Here is a 20,014-nt window from a genome sequence, read left to right as displayed (position 1 = left end):
GAGTGGTTAGCTGAAGTGAACATTGTGAACAGACTGCCCCATGGTGGGGTTATGGTGCCTTCATACTCACCAGACATGTCACCCATTGAGCATGTTTGGGATGCTCTGGATCGACGTGTACGACAGCGTGTTCCAGTTCCCCCCAATATCCAGCAACATCGCACAGCCTTTGAAGAAGAGTGGGACAAGATTACACAGGCCACAATCAACAGCCTGATCAACTCTATGCGAAGGAGATGTGTGGTAGTCACACAGGTCACACCTGTTTTTTTTTTTATCCACGCCTCTACTTAATTTAAAAAATAAATAAAAATGGTTAATGCAGGTTGCCTATTCTGAATGCACTGGGTGAGGTAGGTGCTGTTACAGAAGCAGGTGTCCCAGATAGACGACAACGATAGGGAGAGCGACGTCAGGTTGCATTTTAGAGTCTATGCCCCCGTTCATTTTCTTCTTTCAGTCATAATCCATTCAATGTCTATTATTGACTTGTGTGTGGCTGGATACTGTGATGCACAGATGACCGAAATAAAAGGATAAATGCAGGAGAGTTCTTCACGACTACATGGCTTGTTTGGCACTGAACTAAAAGACAAAGGAAAGCAGGTATTTAATGAGGGAAATTGGTTGCAGGTGCTCTCAGAGCATAGAGATGTATAGAGACCGCTAACGCTCAATAGCCTGTATCACTCAGGAAGCTCCATTTGAGGACTGATACGTAGCGATCTCTACACGTCTCTGTGGCTCAGAGGTGCCTCCAATTATAGGGAGAGTTAACAAAAGGGAGAGTCAACAAAAAAGTTACATTAAAGGGAGAATTAACTAAAAAGCAACTTCATTGCTTAGAATAAGCCACCCCCCTATTGAGTATGTTGACTTTCCTTGGAAAAGCTTTCCTGTTCATGAATGATTTAGAGCAAATACTGTATCTGTCAATGTAGGCCCACAGGAGATGCCATTGCATTTTTACTCAGTGCTGGGAGCAGAGCAGACTCTGTATGTACCATTGCTGGGAACAGGGCAGACTGCATGTAGCATTGCTTAATGAGAGGAGGGAAGAGGGAGTCAAAGGTAAACAAATAATTTGATTGCTTTTCTGATTTTCGTGACCAAGCTTCCTGCTGCTAGATGGACATAATGCTATTCTAGGCTATCGATAAACTTACACAAACGCTTGTCTTGCTTTGGCTGTAAAGCATCATTTCAAAATCTGAGATGACAGGGAGATTAATAAAAGGCTACGCTGTGTTTCACTATATTTCACTTGTGATTTCATGAATATGAATATTTTCTAGTAATATTCTTTGACCGTTGCGCTATGCTAATTAGTGTAGTTGATGACAATTCTCCCGGATCCGGGATGGGTAGTTCCAAGAGAGTTAACCTGAGAGGAGGGAAGAGGGAGAGAATGAGGGAGAGAATGAGGGAGTGAGGGAGGGAGCTAAGCAAAACAACAAAACTCAGACCCACTTCTGATGTAATTATACACAGTTTGAAAGACAAAGAGAGGAGACAGACAGTGTCCATATGTGAAGTGAAGCATCACTGCCACTCTCAATCCTATGAGCTCAAATGATTATTTACCAGTACTCTTTTTCAACAGAAATGCCCTACATTACAATGTAAAAACATCCAAAACTAACAATAGCACTGCAGGTTACAACACAGCAGTGGAGTGCATTATAGAAAGGGCTTCAATTTGGTACATTGTTTGCAGTGTGTTATGAGAACTGTTTAGATTAGATATGTCACCATGGTGTATTTATCCTACCGGTGTAGAGGTACTGTGATGTCACAAATGTGCAGCTTTGGCCAGTTTTGTCCTGTGTGATGAATTATACATAAGTCCTGGTAGCTTCAGCCCCCCTCCTGTGCTCCCAAAGGGGAAAGATTTCATCCCATTTGGCTATGACCACAAGCAATAATCTCCATCTGCCTGTTGTCATGCCATTGGAGGTCTTGGGGAATTCTTCAAATTAAGTTGTTAGTGTGGTAATCGTCTACGTCACCTTTCAGGGAATTACAAGATTTTTAGGAAACCAACATGAAAAAAATTAGGTTTTTGATTGATTTACAGCCCTTTTACAGTGCTATGAACATCATAGTGTGTGTGTGTTCGTGCAGATTAAAAGACAGTAGGCTGTAGTCCATGCTGGGAAAGGTGAGGCTCTTGTGAGGCTTGTTTTCTCTCTGGTATAATTAGGCTGCTGTTTCCCAGCTGTTATATCAGCAGCCCTCCCACAGGAGCTTCTTTCACTGTAATTAAGTCAAGCAAGAGAGCCAGAGAGGAGAGGAGACACATCTCTCTAGGTGGGTAAATAGCAGCGCTAAACACTAGCTTCCCATACAGTACATGGCTCTCCATCCACACCAATGCAGTTTGGCATGTGTGTGGACTGTGGTCCTGTCCAAATCTGTGGGCTCGCTTCTCTTCACTTATCCTCTCCTCTCCTCTGACATGTCTCTTCCTTTTTCCTATTTCGGTCAGTGCAGTTCCACAGATTGGATCTGATTGGATTTAAAGACAATGTCTTAACAATGTTGACTGGCTGACTATGATTGGGATTAATAATGTCGACTGGCCTCTGACTGTGTGAACGAACTGGTGAGGTCATCTTCAGGGTAGGTCAGAGGTAGGGTTGCAAAGGGTCGGAAACTTTCCAGTAAATTTTTTCTGAAATTTTCCAAGGGAAGTTAAGCCTGGGAATGTTGCTTAAATTTATTTTTAAAAGTTAGCTTATAACAGTAAAAAAAAAATTGTGGGATACACTAGGCAATTCTAGATCTTGTGGCATATTTTGGTTAAACTATCCCCAATTCAATGGAATTACAACACTTTGCATGCACATTGCAATCTTCCATCACATGTACAGTCGTGGCCATAAGTTTTGAGAATGACACAAATATTAATTTCCACAAAGTTTGCTGCTTCAGTGTCTTTAGATATTTTTGTCAGTGTCAAAGGCTTTTATTGACAATTACATCAAGTTGATGCAAACAGTCAATATTTGCAGTGGAAAGGGGATTCATCAGAGAAAATGACTTTACCCCAGTCCTCAGCAGTCCAATCCCTGTACCTTTTAAATAATACCAGTCTATCCCTGATGTTTTTCCTGGAGAGAAGTGGTTTCTTTGCTGCCCTTCTTGACTCCAGGCGATCCTCCAAAAGTCTTTGCCTCACTGTGTGTGCAGATGCACTCACAACTGCCTGCTGCCATACCTGAGCAAGCTCTGTACTGGTGGTGCCCCGATCCTGCAGCTGAATCAATTTTGGGAGACGGTCCTGGCGCTTGCTGGACTTTCTTGGGTGCTCTGAAGCTTTTTTCACAACAATTGAACAGCTCTCCTTGAAGTTCTTGATGATCCGATAAATGGTTGATTTAGGTGCAATCTTACTGGCAGCAATATCCTTGCCTGTGAAGCCCTTTTTGTGCAAAGCAATGATGACGGCACGTGTTTCCTTGGAGGTAACCATGGTGGACAGAGGAAGAACAATGATTCCAAGCACCACCCTCCTTTTGAAGCTTCCAGTCTGTTATTTGAACTCAATCAGCATGACAGAGTGATCTCCAGCCTTGTCCTCGTCAACACTGACACCTGTGTTAACGAGAGAACCACTGACATGTCAGCTGGTCCTTTTGTGGCAGGGCTGAAATACAGTTGTCATGGGCGTCGTAAGAAGTGGACCAAAGTGCAGCGTGGTGAGTGTACATATTCCTTTTATTTATAGAAATGTAGCCAACAAAACAAGGAAACGACCGTGAAGCTTAATGCACTGAAAGGAGGGGAAAAGGGCTACCTAAGTATGATTCCCAATCAGAGACAACGATAGAAAGCTGTCCCTGGTTGAGAACCATACCCGGCCAACACATAGAAACACAAATCATAGAAATAAAGGACATAGAATGCCCACCCAAATCACACCCTGACCAAACCAAAAAGAGACGTAAAAAAAAGCTCTCTAAGGTCTGGGCGTAACAGCAATGGAAATGTTTTTTTGGGATTCAGTTCATTTGCATGGCAAAGAGGGACTTTGCAAATAATTGCAATTAATCTGATCATGCCCAGTATCTAGGATGACCACCATTTGCCCCATGCAAAGTGACACATCTCTTTCGCAGGCTGTTTGATTGCGGCCTGTGGAATGTTGTCCCACTCCTCTTCAATGGCTGTGTAAAGTTCATGGATATTGGTGGGAACTGGAACATGCTGTCGTACACGTCGACCCAGAGCATCTCAAACATGCTCAATGGGTGACATGTTTGGTGAGTAGGCAGGCCATGGAAGAACTGGGACATTTTCAGCTTCCAAGAATTGTGTACAGATATTTGCGACATGGGGATTCATCCGTGAAGAGCACACTTCTCCAGCGTGCCAGTGGCCATCAAAGGTGAGCATTTTCCCAATAAGTTGGTTATGAAGCCAAACTGCAATCAGGTCAAGACTCTGGTGAGGATGACAAGAACATAGATGCGCATCCCTGAGACGGTTTCTGTCAGTTTGTGCAGAAATTCTTCAGTTTGCAAAACCACTGTTTCATCAGCTGTCCGGGTGGCTCGTCTCAGACGATCCCGCAGGTGAAGAAGCGGATGTGGAGGAGCTGGGCTGGCGTGATTACACGTGTTCTGCGGTTGTGAAGCTGATTCGACTTACTGGCAAATTCTCTAAAGCGACATTGGAGGTGGCTTATGGTAGAGAACTGAACATTAAATTCTCTGGCAACAGCTCTCGTGGACATTCCTGCCGCCAGCATACCAATTGCACGCTCCCCCAAAACTTGAGACATCTGTGGCATTGTGTTGTGTGATGAAACTGCATATTTTAGAGTGGCCTTTAATTTCCCCAGCACAAGGTGCACCTGGGTAATGATCATGCTGTTTAATCAGCTTCTTGATATGCCACACCTGTCAGGTGGATGGATTATCTTGGCAAAGGAGAAATGCTAACTAACAGGGATATAACATTTTGGGGATATTTGATTTCAGCTCATGTAACATGGGACCAACACTTTCCCTTTTTGCGTTTATATTTTTGTTCAGTATATTTGAAATATACCTAATGCCTGTCTGTCTGGAGTTCCAGGAAGCTGGGGTTTAAGACATTTTGTATAATTGTTTATTGGTTCAATTGCAACAGGCAAGCTCAATCAAACACAAATACAGTATTTGAGATGATTTGCACACACTTAATGTATTGTGAAACCTGTTGTAAAATGTATTTTAATGTTACCTTTCTTTTATTTTAATGTATATTACCGCCTTAATTTTTGCTGGATCACAGGCAGCAGCTAATAGGGATCCTTAATAAAACAAATACAAATTCAAATAGTATTTGAACCCAGGCCTGGAAGCTGTGTGGGTGAGTATGACTGTTGGTGACGAGTGTGACAGTTTGCACTCAGGCAGACCAATGTGACGTATTGACACTGGGATTTAGAGGTCAGGGATGACCACATAGCAGGCAAGCCTCCTTGTTGATCCGTTCCATGTGTAATCCATCTGTGTCAGTAGAGTAGTATTACACCTCAACACTGTTGAAGCTATCTATTTTAAGACATTTAGGTATGCAACCCATCTCATTAGTCTTTCTGATGTTTTTTTGTTGTTGAGTGATGTCATTTGATTAAATGGAAACACTAATTCACAATGTGCATTAAATGAGTGTTGATATAACCAGAGGCAATGATTCCTGCATACAGGGCAATTCCCAGATGGATATCCACCAAACACAGCCTACAAAGTGTTTAATGGAGACATATGCTGAGTGTGTTAACATGTTGGGACAAACACACAAACATGGTCCCAGGGGGACCCATTAAAAAGGTTGGCTAGATTGTTTTGGAAAATCTGTTTCCAGGTTGTTTCAGGTTTCTTTGTTAGGCCCCCCCCAGACTATATAAGATCATGCAAATGTTACTTTAATTTTATCTGACTTGTTTCTCATAAGCAAAGGCTTCCAAAGAACCAATAAATACTACCAAAACATCAGTTGCGTACTTTGTGAGCTTGTGGGAACCTTTAGGGGGTCATTCCTACACTTAAAAAAGGTGCTATCTGGAACCTAAAAGGGTTCTTTGGCTATCCCCATAGGATAACCATTTAAAGAACCCTATTTGGTTCTAGGTAGAACCCTTTTCGGCTCCATGTAGAAGCCTTTCCACAGACGGTTCTACATAGAACCCAAAAGGAATCTACTTGGAACCAAAAAGGGTTGTCTTATGGGAACCGCCTAAAGACGCTTTTGGAACCCTTTTTTCTCCGATTGTATAATTCATAGACACTATGCTAGATGAAATAAAAACTCAGTATGGATTTAGAATGTTATAAAATGGTGAGATAGTAAATGTGTACTATATTCTAAAGGGAAGAGAGTAGAACAGTGTTTTCCAACACTGACCAGTTGTCTTTCCCTCTTTCAGGAGAACCCGTACCTGTGTAGTGATGAATGTGACGCCTCCAACCCGGACCTGGCTCACCCTCCCCAGCTGATGCAGGACCGTGAGAGCAGTGGCCTCATCACCTACTGGCAGACGGTGACGTGGAGCCGCTACCCGGAGCCCCTGCTGGCCAACATCTCCCTGGCCTGGAACAAGAGCTTGGAGCTGACCGATGATATCCAGGTCACTTTCGAGTATGGCCGCCCCACCATCATGGTGCTGGACAAGTCCCTGGACAAAGGGCGCACCTGGCAGCCCTACCAGTTCTACGCCGACGACTGCATGGATGCCTTCGACATGCCCGCCAAGCGGGTGCAGGACCTGTCGGCCACCAATGTGACGCGGGTCATCTGCACAGAGCAGTACTCTCGCTGGGTGGGTTCCAAGAACGAGAAGGTGCTGCGCTTCGAGGTGATGGCGCGCTTTGCTATCTTCGCAGGGCCCAAGCTGCTCAATATGGACAGCCTGTACACACGCATGGAGAGTATGAAGGGCCTGAGGGACTTCTTCACCTTCACCAACCTGAGACTGAGGCTGCTGAAGCCGGCCTTGGGGGGAACCTACGTCCAGAGAGACAACCTCCTCAAATACTTCTACGCCATCTCCAACATAGATGTACCAGCCAGGTAAATACACACACCCTTACCTTTCTTTGTCTCATTGGACAATATCTCTTGCAAAAATATTTGAGTAAGGGTCTTTTTTTGTAGTCAAATGGTAAAATGCACAGTCCTAATGTTATACTGTACAGTGTACACTGTATACAATAGTCCAGAAGGAAAGCGTGGCCACGGTCTTGGTTTCTGATGAGGAGCTGTGCAGGAAATTGTCTGAAACACAAACCGGCTTGATACTGTCAAAGAAACAGTCGCTCTTTCTACTGACAGTGAAATCTATAGCAATCCAATCTTAGTGCTAAATCAGTAACCTTTGCTAATATAAATATTGATAAAAATGTATGAATTAGCCCCTCGGTGCATCATTGCATTGCCCAAACCTCCTGTAATACAAGCTGTCAGTCAATAGTTATTCCTGTACGTCAAAGAGAAAATTGTTTTTAGAGGGGGTTGAGGATGGGGGTAGGGGAAGATGAGCGGTCAAATGGACACAGAGAGATAAGGTAAAGAGCCCATGACTGATGCTCACTGGTTTATAATGATTAGGGGATAGGGACATGTTAAGCTAATAACCACCAGGAAATTCTTCTTGGATATTTTGATCATCCCTAAGTATTGAGAAGCACTTGCAGTGTTTAAATGAAGGGGATGGGACGGCCTCCCTTATGGCCTGTGTGTGTGCCTCCCTAAATGGACTGCACACACAGATGGAGGAGGCCCAGGGCTCTGTAATGACATCAGGCCCATCAGCACAGGGATGGAACTGACTCCTTCTCCTACTCCCCCTTTTCTCTCCTCGCCTCCCTCTTCACTTCTTCCTACTCCTCCTTTTCTCTCCTCATCTCCTCTTCGCCTCCTCCTCCACCTCCTCTTCCCCTTCTCTCCCTCCTCCTTCTCCAACCCCCCCTTCTCCTCCACCTCACCTTCCCCTTCCTCCTCTCCTCCCACTGCTCCTTCTCCTCCCTCCCTCCTTCCCCCTCCCTCGTTCCTCAAAGTGCTAGTTTGAAGTGGCCTCAAGGAGGAAGGACCGTAGCTTGCCTGTCCTTAGATGGTACATATTATTTTGAGAAACAGCGTACTAGAGCAAACCAGATATATCTGTTTCTCCCATTCTGTCCGTGTGCCTGTTAAAAGAAGAATAGAACAAGAAGAAAAGAAGGAAACCATTCTCAGACCTTCACTCTGGTCATTACTATCCTACAGTCTGAAATGAATCTGTCTGCTTAGAAAACGACTAAACCTCACACGCACACAAGCCTGATACGGCAATATCTAAATAATCACCAGCTGGTGTGGATGAAGTTGAGCTGTCCGGGTAGTCTACAAATAGAACATTACAAAATATTTATGGTGTGAAGCTTATTTGTGTCCAGAAGGCATTTGAAAACCCTTGGTTTGTATTATACAAACACATATCTAAATTAATCATATTGTGACAATCAGGAAACGATTAAATAAAGGGTGGAAATAGGGACGCTGTCATTGATAGGTGGATTGGGGTGAGAGTCCAGTCCCCAACAACCAGATGTTCCAGTTTTGAGGGGAAATGGAAAGAGAGCCTGTGATGCGACTTCCACTTTTGGACGTTAACAAGGCAGCACTCTATCTTAACTCCTCCTCCACATTTACTGGATTGGTTGAACAGCACAGAAGATAAAACTGTCGGGGGAGGTTTTTATTTATTTTTCTTCTTGTCAAGACCAATAAGTAGGGGATCTAGTTTCAGGTGTATCTTTTACGCCTGCTACGTTTGGTTAGTGTGAGAGGGACCCTGGTGCATACAGTATTATCTTGTTTCAGGAGACAGATGGCTCCAGTTGTTGGGTGTAATATATTGGCATAGCCATCATCTGTCTGACCTCCTCGCCCACCTTCCCCTAATACACAATAATAGGAGACGTCAAGCTGTCAGCAGAAACCCAAGTGTCAGACAGACAAGAGGCCCCACTAATGCTGTCTTCATCTGCCTGGGCTCTGTGAGGTGGTCTGTGTAAACTTTGGTCCTGTTTCGGCACCTGTCACAGTGGGAAAAAGGACCTTGACACTAACAACTGTTTATAATTAATAATTTTCCACGAAAGCTTGAAGTTTACAGGCTTGTCTCAAGTTAGGGTTCCAGGCGCTAACTTTTGCCTGTTGGGTTTCTGTGATTTTTTTTCTTCTCCAAAACCTAGGTAGTAAGAATGTAATACTGTATAATGTTAGGCCTGATCCTCCTTCCACATAGTCTAACTAAGGGACTGTGGAACAGGGGATTACCTTGGGCTGGGACTAGGGAGACACATGGGCAACCTGATTATAGAAGTGTGGAGGAAAACCTCTGCGTGCTAACATGATTAATTTTTTTCCACAAGGATCCCGTAGGCAGAGCTGACAGTGACATTTTGACCTCTCGCACTTTAAATCTCCTGCTTCCTCTCCGGTTGGAAAACAGCTCCATGTAAAAAATAATAATAATAACATGTATCCAGACGGGAAACTCTTAGAAAGTAAGTGGATTATGGGAGAGACCAATAGGACAGACACTATATTTCTCTCCAGATCCTCCCAATCCAACCACCTCTAAACATGCACCACCCCAGCACACAATGGCTGTTAATAATATAGTAATATACAGAACACAGGCATTACTTTGTTAACTGTGTTTAGCAGTGTTGGAATGAGAACTCTACCATTGGAGAGAGTTTTCCAGCCTATCATTTATATCCACACAGACAGTCCAGTCGGCATGGCATCCAGATAGTTGTCAAACGGTGTCCTCTCAGGCCTGTGCACAGCATGGAGGGAGCTCTGAGTGGCTTTTCTCCATTGCTTGTGTTGCTGTGTTGTGACTGTGGAGAGATTTGAGCTGTGAAGAAGACCGGGTGGCTGATATTACGAGGAGCACAGAGAGAGTGTCTCCCTAAGATGACAGACAGTCTGTCACACCTGACAGTGACAGCAGTGACCCTCTCAGCCTTATGGGCCTGTCCAATCACAGATGTGAAAAGTATTATGGGATATATCCTTAACTGTCACTATGACAAAGGGCCGGTCTCTGACACCATTATTTTACCTGCCTATGTCCTTGTAAGGTCATTATTTGAGTGGGGGTAAAAAGGACACGTGTATCTGGAACTCAACTGAAGGCACACTCTGGATAGATCTCTGTAGAGCACAGAAGAACAAATGTCAGTGTGACCTCAGCACAACTTTCTTGTCTTGGGTAAGGCAAGGGTAGGGATGAAGTTAGTACGCTGCTGCTACTGTGTCTATAGGCTACAGTCTTTCTGTACATTTTTTGCTTTGGTCTGCAATCGGTTGTGCATGATGTAGGACTTGGCCTAGTTTTGGGAGCAGCTTGTGTTTCTAGAGCGGAGTCGTGTGCTGTGGAGCAGTAGTATGAGGAAAAACATTATGAATGTAATGACTGCAGGTTGGGAGTGAGGGGAGAGGGCACTTAAACAACTTCCATGAGATTTGTGAGTTTGCTTCTAAAAAAAATCCTTATGCCATCACAATCAGTGCTGTCTGTCAAACATCCAGCAATGGGCCTTAGCTTCAGTGAGGGCGAGGTCAAATGCTCAGTCACACCCTGTCTGGAGTCAGCAAGCCACAAGGGAATCTATGCCTGCCCTTCCATTGTACAAGTAATTATATACGGTACATATATCATTACTTGTATGTAACTGACAGAACTGTTAATTGAGTGTGAAGTCCTCTTCATCAGATTCTTCTGTTTTCTGGTCTTCCTCATCTTTCTGCTATGTCCTTCAGCAGTTAATGAGGGGATGAGTGTAGCCAGTAATTACATTGAGTGTAAAAAACATTGTCATAGACTGACCAGTTGAATCCAGGTTAAAACTATGATCCCTTATTGATGTCACTTGTTAAATCCACTTCAATCAGCGTAGATGAAGGGGAGGAGACAGGTTAAAGAAGGATTTTAAAGCATTTTCTTGCCATCGAGAGGGTGAATTGTCAAGAAAAAGATTTAAGGGATACTTCGGGCAATGAGACCCTTTATCTACTTCCAGTCCGATGAACTGGTGGATACCATTTTTATGTCTGTTGACAGTATGAAGGAAGTTAGAGTAGTTTTGCAAGCCAATGCTAACTAGTGTTAGCGTAATGACTGAAAGTCTATGGGTATCTGCTAGCATGCAGAGACATAAAAATGCTATCCACAAGTTCACCTGACTCTGGGGAAATAGATACAATAACTATTTGCCAAAATCCCAAAGTATCCCTTTAAGTGCCTTTGAACAGGGTATGATAGTAGGTGCCAGGCACAACGGTTTGAGTGTGTCAAGAACTGCAACGCTGCTGGGGTTTTTACGCTCAACCTTTTCAACACCCAAAGGTCCACCACCCAAAGGACATCCAGCTAACTTGACACAACTGTGGGAAGCATTGGAGTCAACATGGGTCAACATCCATGTGGAACGCTGTCGACTCCTTGTAGAGTCCATGCCTCAACGAATTGAAGCTGTTCTGAGGGGCAAAAGGGGGCGCAACTCAATATTAAGAAGGTGTTCTTAATGTTTTGTACACTCAGTGTAAATACTGTGGCGGACTGCAATAGCATTGAATAGTCGAATAGTCCCCGCGATATGCAACTGTTCAGGGACGTCAGGTACCAATAAACGCAGTCAGTCAGGAAAGCAAAGGCCAGCTTCTTCAGGCAGAAATTTGCATCCTGTAGCTCTAACTCCAAAAAGTTATGGGACACTGTAAAGTCCATGGATAACAAGAGCACCTCCTCCCAGCTGCCCACTGCACTGAGGCTAGGTAACACGGTCACCACCAATAAATCCATGATTATCGAAAACTTCAACAAGCATTTCTCAACGGCTGGCCATGCCTTCCTCCTGGCTACTCCAACCTTGGCCAACAGCTTCTCCGCTGTGCAATCTGGTTTCCGAGCCGGTCACGGGTGCCCCTCAGCCATGCTCAAGGTACTAAACGATATCATAACCGCCGTCGACCTGGCCAAGGCTTTCGACTCTGTCAATCACCATATTCTTATGGGCAGACTCAGTAGCCTCGGTTTTCCTAATGACTGCCTTGCCTGGTTCACCAACAACTTTGCAGACAGAGTTCAGTGTGTCAAATCGGAGGGCATGTTGTCCGGAGGGCATGTTGTCTCTGCCACAGGGTTCAATTCTCGGGCCGACTCTTTTCTCTGTATATATCAATGATGTTGCTCTTGCTGCGAGCGATTCCCTGATCCACCTCTACGCAGACGACACCATTCTGTATACTTCCGGCCCTTCCTTGGACACTGTGCTATCTAACCTCCGAACGAGCTTCAATGCCATACAACACTCCTTCCGTGGCCTCCAACTGCTCTTAAACGCTAGTAAAACCAAATGCATGCTTTTCAACCGTTCGCTGCCTGCACCCGCACGCCCGACTAGCATCACCACCCTGGATGGTTCCGACCTAGAATATGTGGACATCTATAAGTACCTAGGTGTCTGGCTAGACTGTAAACTCTCCTTCCAGACTCATATCAAACATCTCCAATCTAAAATCAAATCTAGAGTCGGCTTTCTATTCCGCAACAAAGCCTCCTTCACTCACGCTGCCAAACTTACCCCAGTAAAACTGACTATCCTACCGATCCTCGACTTCGGCGATGTCATCTACAAAATAGCTTCCAATACTCTACTCAGCAAACTGGATGCAGTTTATCACAGTGCCAATCATTTTTGTTACTAAAGCACCTTATACCACCCACCACTGCGACCTGTATGCTCTAGTCGGCTGGCCCTCCCTACATATTTGTCGCCAGACCCACTGGCTCCAGGTCATCTACAAGTCCATGCTAGGTAAAGCTCCGCCTTATCTCAGTTCATTGGTCACGATGGCAACACCCACCCGTAGCACTCGCTCCAGCAGGTGTATCTCAGTGATCATCCCTAAAGCCAACACCTCATTTGGCCGCCTTTCGTTCCAGTTCTCTGCTGCCTGTGACTGGAACGAATTGCAAAAATCGCTGAAGTTGGAGACTTTTATCTCCCTCACCAACTTCAAACATCTGCTATCTGAGCAGCTAACCGATCGCTGTAGCTGTACATAGTGTTACGGTTTTCTTCCGTTGAAGGAGAGTCGGACCAAAATGCAGCGTGGTTCGTTCGATACATCTTTAATGAAGAAAAAAACACGAACAATACAAAAACAACAAACAGAATGTGAAAACCTATACAGCCTATTTTTTTATAAAAAATTATTTATCTTCAATACCATTCATTCTTTACAACTCATAATTTACATACATACTCAAATAATGGTATTTTAATTAAACTAATTAAACTAAACATAAACCCCAAACAACCTCAGGGGAGCATCTTCCCTCCCCGTCACCCTACAAAATACCTTTCCCTATCTCCCCATCCCTAATCTATCCTCTTACAAATCTAAATGACACCCAGCCCTTAACCCCCCTTCCACCTCTCCCGAGCAGCATGCTGCCCCCACTTCCTCTCCTCCCTCTTCATCCTCCCCTCAAATCTCCTTCCACCCTCCTCACTATCCCTTCCACCCCCAATCTCTCCCTGTCTTTACCATGTTCTGCCTTGCTTCCCACAGCCCCCGTTTAAAGAGACTCATGAGAAGCCAGAGCAGAAACCTGTCCCTATCCGTCCCTCTCGCTCTCCCTACACCCCTCTCTAACCTGGCCCACGTCAATACAAAATCCCCCTTTACCAAACCTAACAACACCCGTGCCCTAGTCCATACTACTCCCAAAAGACATGGTGCACAGTCTCCTCCCTGCCACAAGAGGATCTTGGACAGGTGGGGGATTGCACCAAACTATACCGGTACAAGATGGAACGTACCGGCAAACATTTATGAAGGCTCAACCAATTCAGGTCCTTGAGCCTGTTGTCCAGACCCCGCGCCTGCACTCCCTCCCAGACCACTTCCGAGATGCCCACTACAGGTGCCGGACTCCCTGCCTTTCTGACCTCCTCGTACAGGTGCCTATGATCTAAACCTACAGGAGGTAACCGGACCCGGTGTATCACTGGCTGAGCAAGCTCCGTTAACAAGAAAGAAACAAAAATTGAGTCCAGCTTGAGGGGAAATGTGGTACCCCCTACCTCCCTCCCCGATGGGACAGATCATGCGTGCCCTGGCAACACACTCGCACCTGCCACTCCACATAAACTGAAACACAAGCCTCACTAGAGGCCTCCTCAGACAAGCCGGCAAAGGGTAGATGTATGCCAAATACAAAAGAGACGGCAACACATCCACCTTTAGGACCAGGACTTTGCCCATAAAAGACAAATACCTAGCCTTCCACATTGCTAGCTTCCTCTGTACCACTGCGATACGCATGTTCCAGTTTAGCATCGCTGAGCCGGAGGTCTCAAAATGGACCCCGAGAATCCTCAGGGCCCCCTCACAGAGAGATAACCCCGCAGGCACATCCATTCTACCGCGCCATCTTCCGAAAAACTTGACGGAAGACTTTGCATGGTTCAGAACTGCTCCCGACGCTCGGGTGAAATCCCCAAAGATGGCAAGGGACCTTGTCAGGCACGAGTCCTTGCACAACAGCAAGGAAGTGTCGTCGGCGTACTGCGTCATCTTAACACACAGCCCACCACTTCCAGGGATCAGCAAGCCTTCCACCCCTGTGTCTGCCCTAATGGCAGCCCCCAGAGGCTCCATGTACAGAACGAAGAGGAGAGCCGAGAGTGGGCACCCCTGCCTGACCCCAGACGAGAGGTCAAAAACGTCACCCAAGTGACTATTTACACTAACTCGGCACCCCGCTCCGACATATAATGTACGAATCCATCCTATAAACTTCTCCCCAAATCCTAATCGACCTAACACTCTGAACACACTGAATAAAAAGGCTTTCGCCTGATCTAGCGCTGCTACCATTAAAGGCAGACCTCTATCTTCAACCCAAGCGATGGAGTCCCTGATCTAATAGAGCGGCCCTCTACCCCGCACGTCTGATCCTCATGAAAGACGTAGGGAAGGGCTGTGCGCAACCGGTCTGCTAAAACCTTTGCAAGTAGCTTGTAATCTACACACAGCATTGTCAACGGCCGCCAGTTGCCAAGGTCTGTTACTTCCCCCTTCTTATATAAAAGTGACAGCACACCAACAGCCATTGATCCCCCGGGACCCCGTCTCAAGGATGGCCCTCAAGACTTCGAGGACCACTGGTCCAAGTATACCCCAAAACTTGAGATAAAACTCAGCCGGCAGCCCATCTATCCCAGGCACCTTCCCTTTTCCCATCCTCCTAAGAGCGCTCTCAACCTCTTCTAGTGAGGTCTGGGCCTCCATCACTTCTCTAATGTCCTCCGGCAACCGCCTGGACAAGTGTTCTAAAAACACATTTCCCTGCTCTACATCTATTTCCCTTTCCTTAAATAAACATTGGAAATGATCAGTTGTCACCCTGACCATATCCTCTGGTTCTCTAACTATGCTACAATTTTCTTCCCTAACACCATGCATTACCTTCCTACTCTGTCTGGCCCTAACCAACTTAAAGAACATAGCAGAACAAGTCTCATTATGTTCTAGAAAGCCACTATGTGCACGCTCCAGGAAAGCTCGAGCATTCCGCTCCTGCAACTCCCTGAGCTGCGCCTTTAGGGTTGCGGATCTCTCCCAGTCAAACGACCCGCCGAGGTCCCCACCCAACAGAAGTTGAGGGCCTGGGGAAACCAGCAGCAACCCAGAGGTTTCTCCCACCCCATCACTCTCTTGGCCATCCCCTCCCCCTCACTGTCGGCCAATCGCACCCTCCTCTTCATTCTCTTCTTTGGTGATGGCGGCAGTGGAGAGATACCACCCCCCCGCCAGCTCCTCCACCAGGGCACTTTCCCCCAGTCCACTTGCTCTTCCACCGTCTCCTTCTCCACCACTCCTCCCTCGCTTTCTTCTCTCTCCTGCTCCTCCACTCGGTTGCCTTCTTCCACCGCTTTTCCTGGTTCTCCTACTCCCGTGCCTTCCGTTTCCTTCTCTCTTCCATCCGCCGCTTCTTGCTCCTCTTCCTTCCTTGTGGCCTTCCCCTCTGGACCTGTACTCTGGTCATGAGGCGTGCTTCCTTCCCCTCCTCTTCTTCCCCATCCCCCGCTCCTGCTCCCCCAGCCGCAGACGCATATGACCTCTGACGGGCCAGGCACCCCCGCCACAGGTGTGCTGACGAGCCACACCCATGGCACGTCTTAGGCTTGTCACAATCCCTCGCCTCGTGATCCTCAGATGCACAAAATCTGCATTTTCTTGTACTGCACGAGGCGAATATGTGACCGTAGGCCATACAGCGCCTGCAAAATGGGGGCTGACGTGCATAAAACAACGTCCCCTGTCAGCCCCGAGGGAGAACATAGCAGGAGGATGGAGGTAGCCACCATGTCCCTTTGGGTCCTCTCTGAGGAGGGCCTGGAAGCCTCTCCTCCCATTCCAAAACCCAAGGGAGTCTTTGAGGTGCCTTGCTGAGGAGACGTTATCCATGTATCTCCCCAGAAAAGCCCTCACCTCTTCGTCCTTAACGTAAGGGTTGTAAATGTTGACAGTTACAACCCTAAAGTTATTCTTCGCCAGGCTTGTTATTTCGTAGTGGCACATCGGCCTCTCACCTCCCACTGCTCTTGCCCTTCTCAGGATATCATCGTGTTTTCCTCTGTATATAGTGCCACGTCGTATGCTCCCTCAACGAGTTGCCTTGGAAACAAAACACATCCTTCACCGTCAGCTTTAGAATCCCCATCAATATTATCCTTCCAAAAGATTCCCGTCCTAAAGGCTCCAACTCCTTTTCCTTCCAAGCAAACCGAATCGTGTTGGCCAGCCCAATCCCAGGGACCGACCGTGTTGATGTATTTAGCACCATCTCCGCAAGGAGAATGGCGCTCGTTCTCTTCTCTTCCAAAACAAGTAAAAATAGAAACCAAAGTGACCGAGCCTATCTGGTGAAACGACACAGAGACAGGAACAATCACCCACGAAACACTCAACGAATATGGCTGCCTAAATATGGTTCCCAATCAGAGACAACGATAATCACCTGCCTCTGATTAAGAACCGCCTCAGGCAACCATAGACTTTCCTAGACAACCCTACTCAGCCACAATCCCAATACAAAAACACACCACAAAATAAACCCATGTCACACCCTGGCCTGACCAAATAAAGAAAGAAAACATAAAATACTAAGACCAAGGCGTGACACATAGTCTATCGGTAAATAGCCCACCCAATTTACCTACCTCATCCCCATACTGTTTATATTTATTTACTTTTCTGCTCTTTTGCACACCAGTATCTCTACCTGTACATGACCATCTGATCATTTATCATTCCAGTGTTAATCTGCAAAATTGTAATTATTTGCCTACCTCCTCATGCCTTTTGCACACAATGTTTATAGACTCTTGTTTTTTTCTCTTTTTTTCTACTGTGTTATTGACTTGTTGATTGTTTACTCCATGTGTAACTCTGTGTTGTCTGTTCACACTGCTATGCTTTATCTTGGCCAGGTCGCAGTTGTAAATGAGAACTTGTTCTCAACTAGCCTACCTGGTTAAATAAAGGTGAAATAAATAAAAAATAAATAAATAAAACATCATATATCATTAGTGGTATGTTCAGTGTGTTTTGTCGGAAGCACTGAATCAAAACCCAAAGGACTGTTAATTGAGTGGGAAGTCCTCTTCATCAGATTCTTATTCTGTTTTCTGGTCTTCCTCATCTTTCTGCTATGTCCTTCAGCAGTTAATGAGGGGATGAGTGTAGCCAGTAATTACATTGAGTGTAAAAACATTGTCATAGACTGACCAGTTGAATCCAGGTTAAAACTATGATCCCTTATTGATGTCACTTGTTAAATCCACTTCAATCAGCGTAGATGAAGGGGAGGAGACAGGTTAAAGAAGGATTTTAAAGCATTTTCTTGCCATCGAGAGGGTGAATTGTCAAGAAAAAGATTTAAGGGATACTTCGGGCAATGAGACCCTTTATCTACTTCCAGTCCGATGAACTGGTGGATACCATTTTATGTCTGTTGACAGTATGAAGGAAGTTAGAGTAGTTTTGCAAGCCAATGCTAACTAGTGTTAGCGTAATGACTGAAAGTCTATGGGTATCTGCTAGCATGCAGAGACATAAAAATGCTATCCACAAGTTCACCTGACTCTGGGGAAATAGATAAAATAACTATTTGCCAAAATCCCAAAGTATCCCTTTAAGTGCCTTTGAACAGGGTATGATAGTAGGTGCCAGGCACAACGGTTTGAGTGTGTCAAGAACTGCAACGCTGCTGGGGTTTTTACGCTCAACCTTTTCAACACCCAAAGGTCCACCACCCAAAGGACATCCAGCTAACTTGACACAACTGTGGGAAGCATTGGAGTCAACATGGGTCAACATCCATGTGGAACGCTGTCGACTCCTTGTAGAGTCCATGCCTCAACGAATTGAAGCTGTTCTGAGGGGCAAAAGGGGGCGCAACTCAATATTAAGAAGGTGTTCTTAATGTTTTGTACACTCAGTGTAAATACTGTGGCGGACTGCAATAGCATTGAATAGTCGAATAGTCCCCGCGATATGCAACTGTTCAGGGACGTCAGGTACCAATAAACGCAGTCAGTCAGGAAAGCAAAGGCCAGCTTCTTCAGGCAGAAATTTGCATCCTGTAGCTCTAACTCCAAAAAGTTATGGGACACTGTAAAGTCCATGGATAACAAGAGCACCTCCTCCCAGCTGCCCACTGCACTGAGGCTAGGTAACACGGTCACCACCAATAAATCCATGATTATCGAAAACTTCAACAAGCATTTCTCAACGGCTGGCCATGCCTTCCTCCTGGCTACTCCAACCTTGGCCAACAGCTTCTCCGCTGTGCAATCTGGTTTCCGAGCCGGTCACGGGTGCCCTCAGCCATGCTCAAGGTACTAAACGATATCATAACCGCCGTCGACCTGGCCAAGGCTTTCGACTCTGTCAATCACCATATTCTTATGGGCAGACTCAGTAGCCTCGGTTTTCCTAATGACTGCCTTGCCTGGTTCACCAACAACTTTGCAGACAGAGTTCAGTGTGTCAAATCGGAGGGCATGTTGTCCGGAGGGCATGTTGTCTCTGCCACAGGGTTCAATTCTCGGGCCGACTCTTTTCTCTGTATATATCAATGATGTTGCTCTTGCTGCGAGCGATTCCCTGATCCACCTCTACGCAGACGACACCATTCTGTATACTTCCGGCCCTTCCTTGGACACTGTGCTATCTAACCTCCGAACGAGCTTCAATGCCATACAACACTCCTTCCGTGGCCTCCAACTGCTCTTAAACGCTAGTAAAACCAAATGCATGCTTTTCAACCGTTCGCTGCCTGCACCCGCACGCCCGACTAGCATCACCACCCTGGATGGTTCCGACCTAGAATATGTGGACATCTATAAGTACCTAGGTGTCTGGCTAGACTGTAAACTCTCCTTCCAGACTCATATCAAACATCTCCAATCTAAAATCAAATCTAGAGTCGGCTTTCTATTCCGCAACAAAGCCTCCTTCACTCACGCTGCCAAACTTACCCTAGTAAAACTGACTATCCTACCGATCCTCGACTTCGGCGATGTCATCTACAAAATAGCTTCCAATACTCTACTCAGCAAACTGGATGCAGTTTATCACAGTGCCAATCATTTTTGTTACTAAAGCACCTTATACCACCCACCACTGCGACCTGTATGCTCTAGTCGGCTGGCCCTCCCTACATATTTGTCGCCAGACCCACTGGCTCCAGGTCATCTACAAGTCCATGCTAGGTAAAGCTCCGCCTTATCTCAGTTCATTGGTCACGATGGCAACACCCACCCGTAGCACTCGCTCCAGCAGGTGTATCTCAGTGATCATCCCTAAAGCCAACACCTCATTTGGCCGCCTTTCGTTCCAGTTCTCTGCTGCCTGTGACTGGAACGAATTGCAAAAATCGCTGAAG

The 20,014-nt window shown here is 45.9% G+C and overlaps 1 protein-coding gene across 1 annotated transcript in view; it reads left to right on the top strand.

Annotated features, from left to right (window-relative positions):
* ntng2a (netrin g2a) overlaps window positions 1-20,014 on the top strand; it is an 83,535-nt gene that overhangs the window by 4,687 nt on the left and 58,834 nt on the right. The window contains exon 3 of the mRNA XM_052461234.1: window positions 6,419-7,062. Within this exon, the coding sequence (XP_052317194.1) occupies window positions 6,419-7,062 (644 nt within the window). The remainder of the gene's footprint in view (window positions 1-6,418; window positions 7,063-20,014) is intronic.

This window comes from Oncorhynchus keta, chromosome 14 (genome assembly GCF_023373465.1).
Source record: "Oncorhynchus keta strain PuntledgeMale-10-30-2019 chromosome 14, Oket_V2, whole genome shotgun sequence".
NCBI lineage: Eukaryota > Metazoa > Chordata > Actinopteri > Salmoniformes > Salmonidae > Oncorhynchus > Oncorhynchus keta.
The sequence above is the reverse complement of the archived record's forward strand: the minus strand, read 5'-3'. Positions and strand labels throughout refer to the sequence as shown.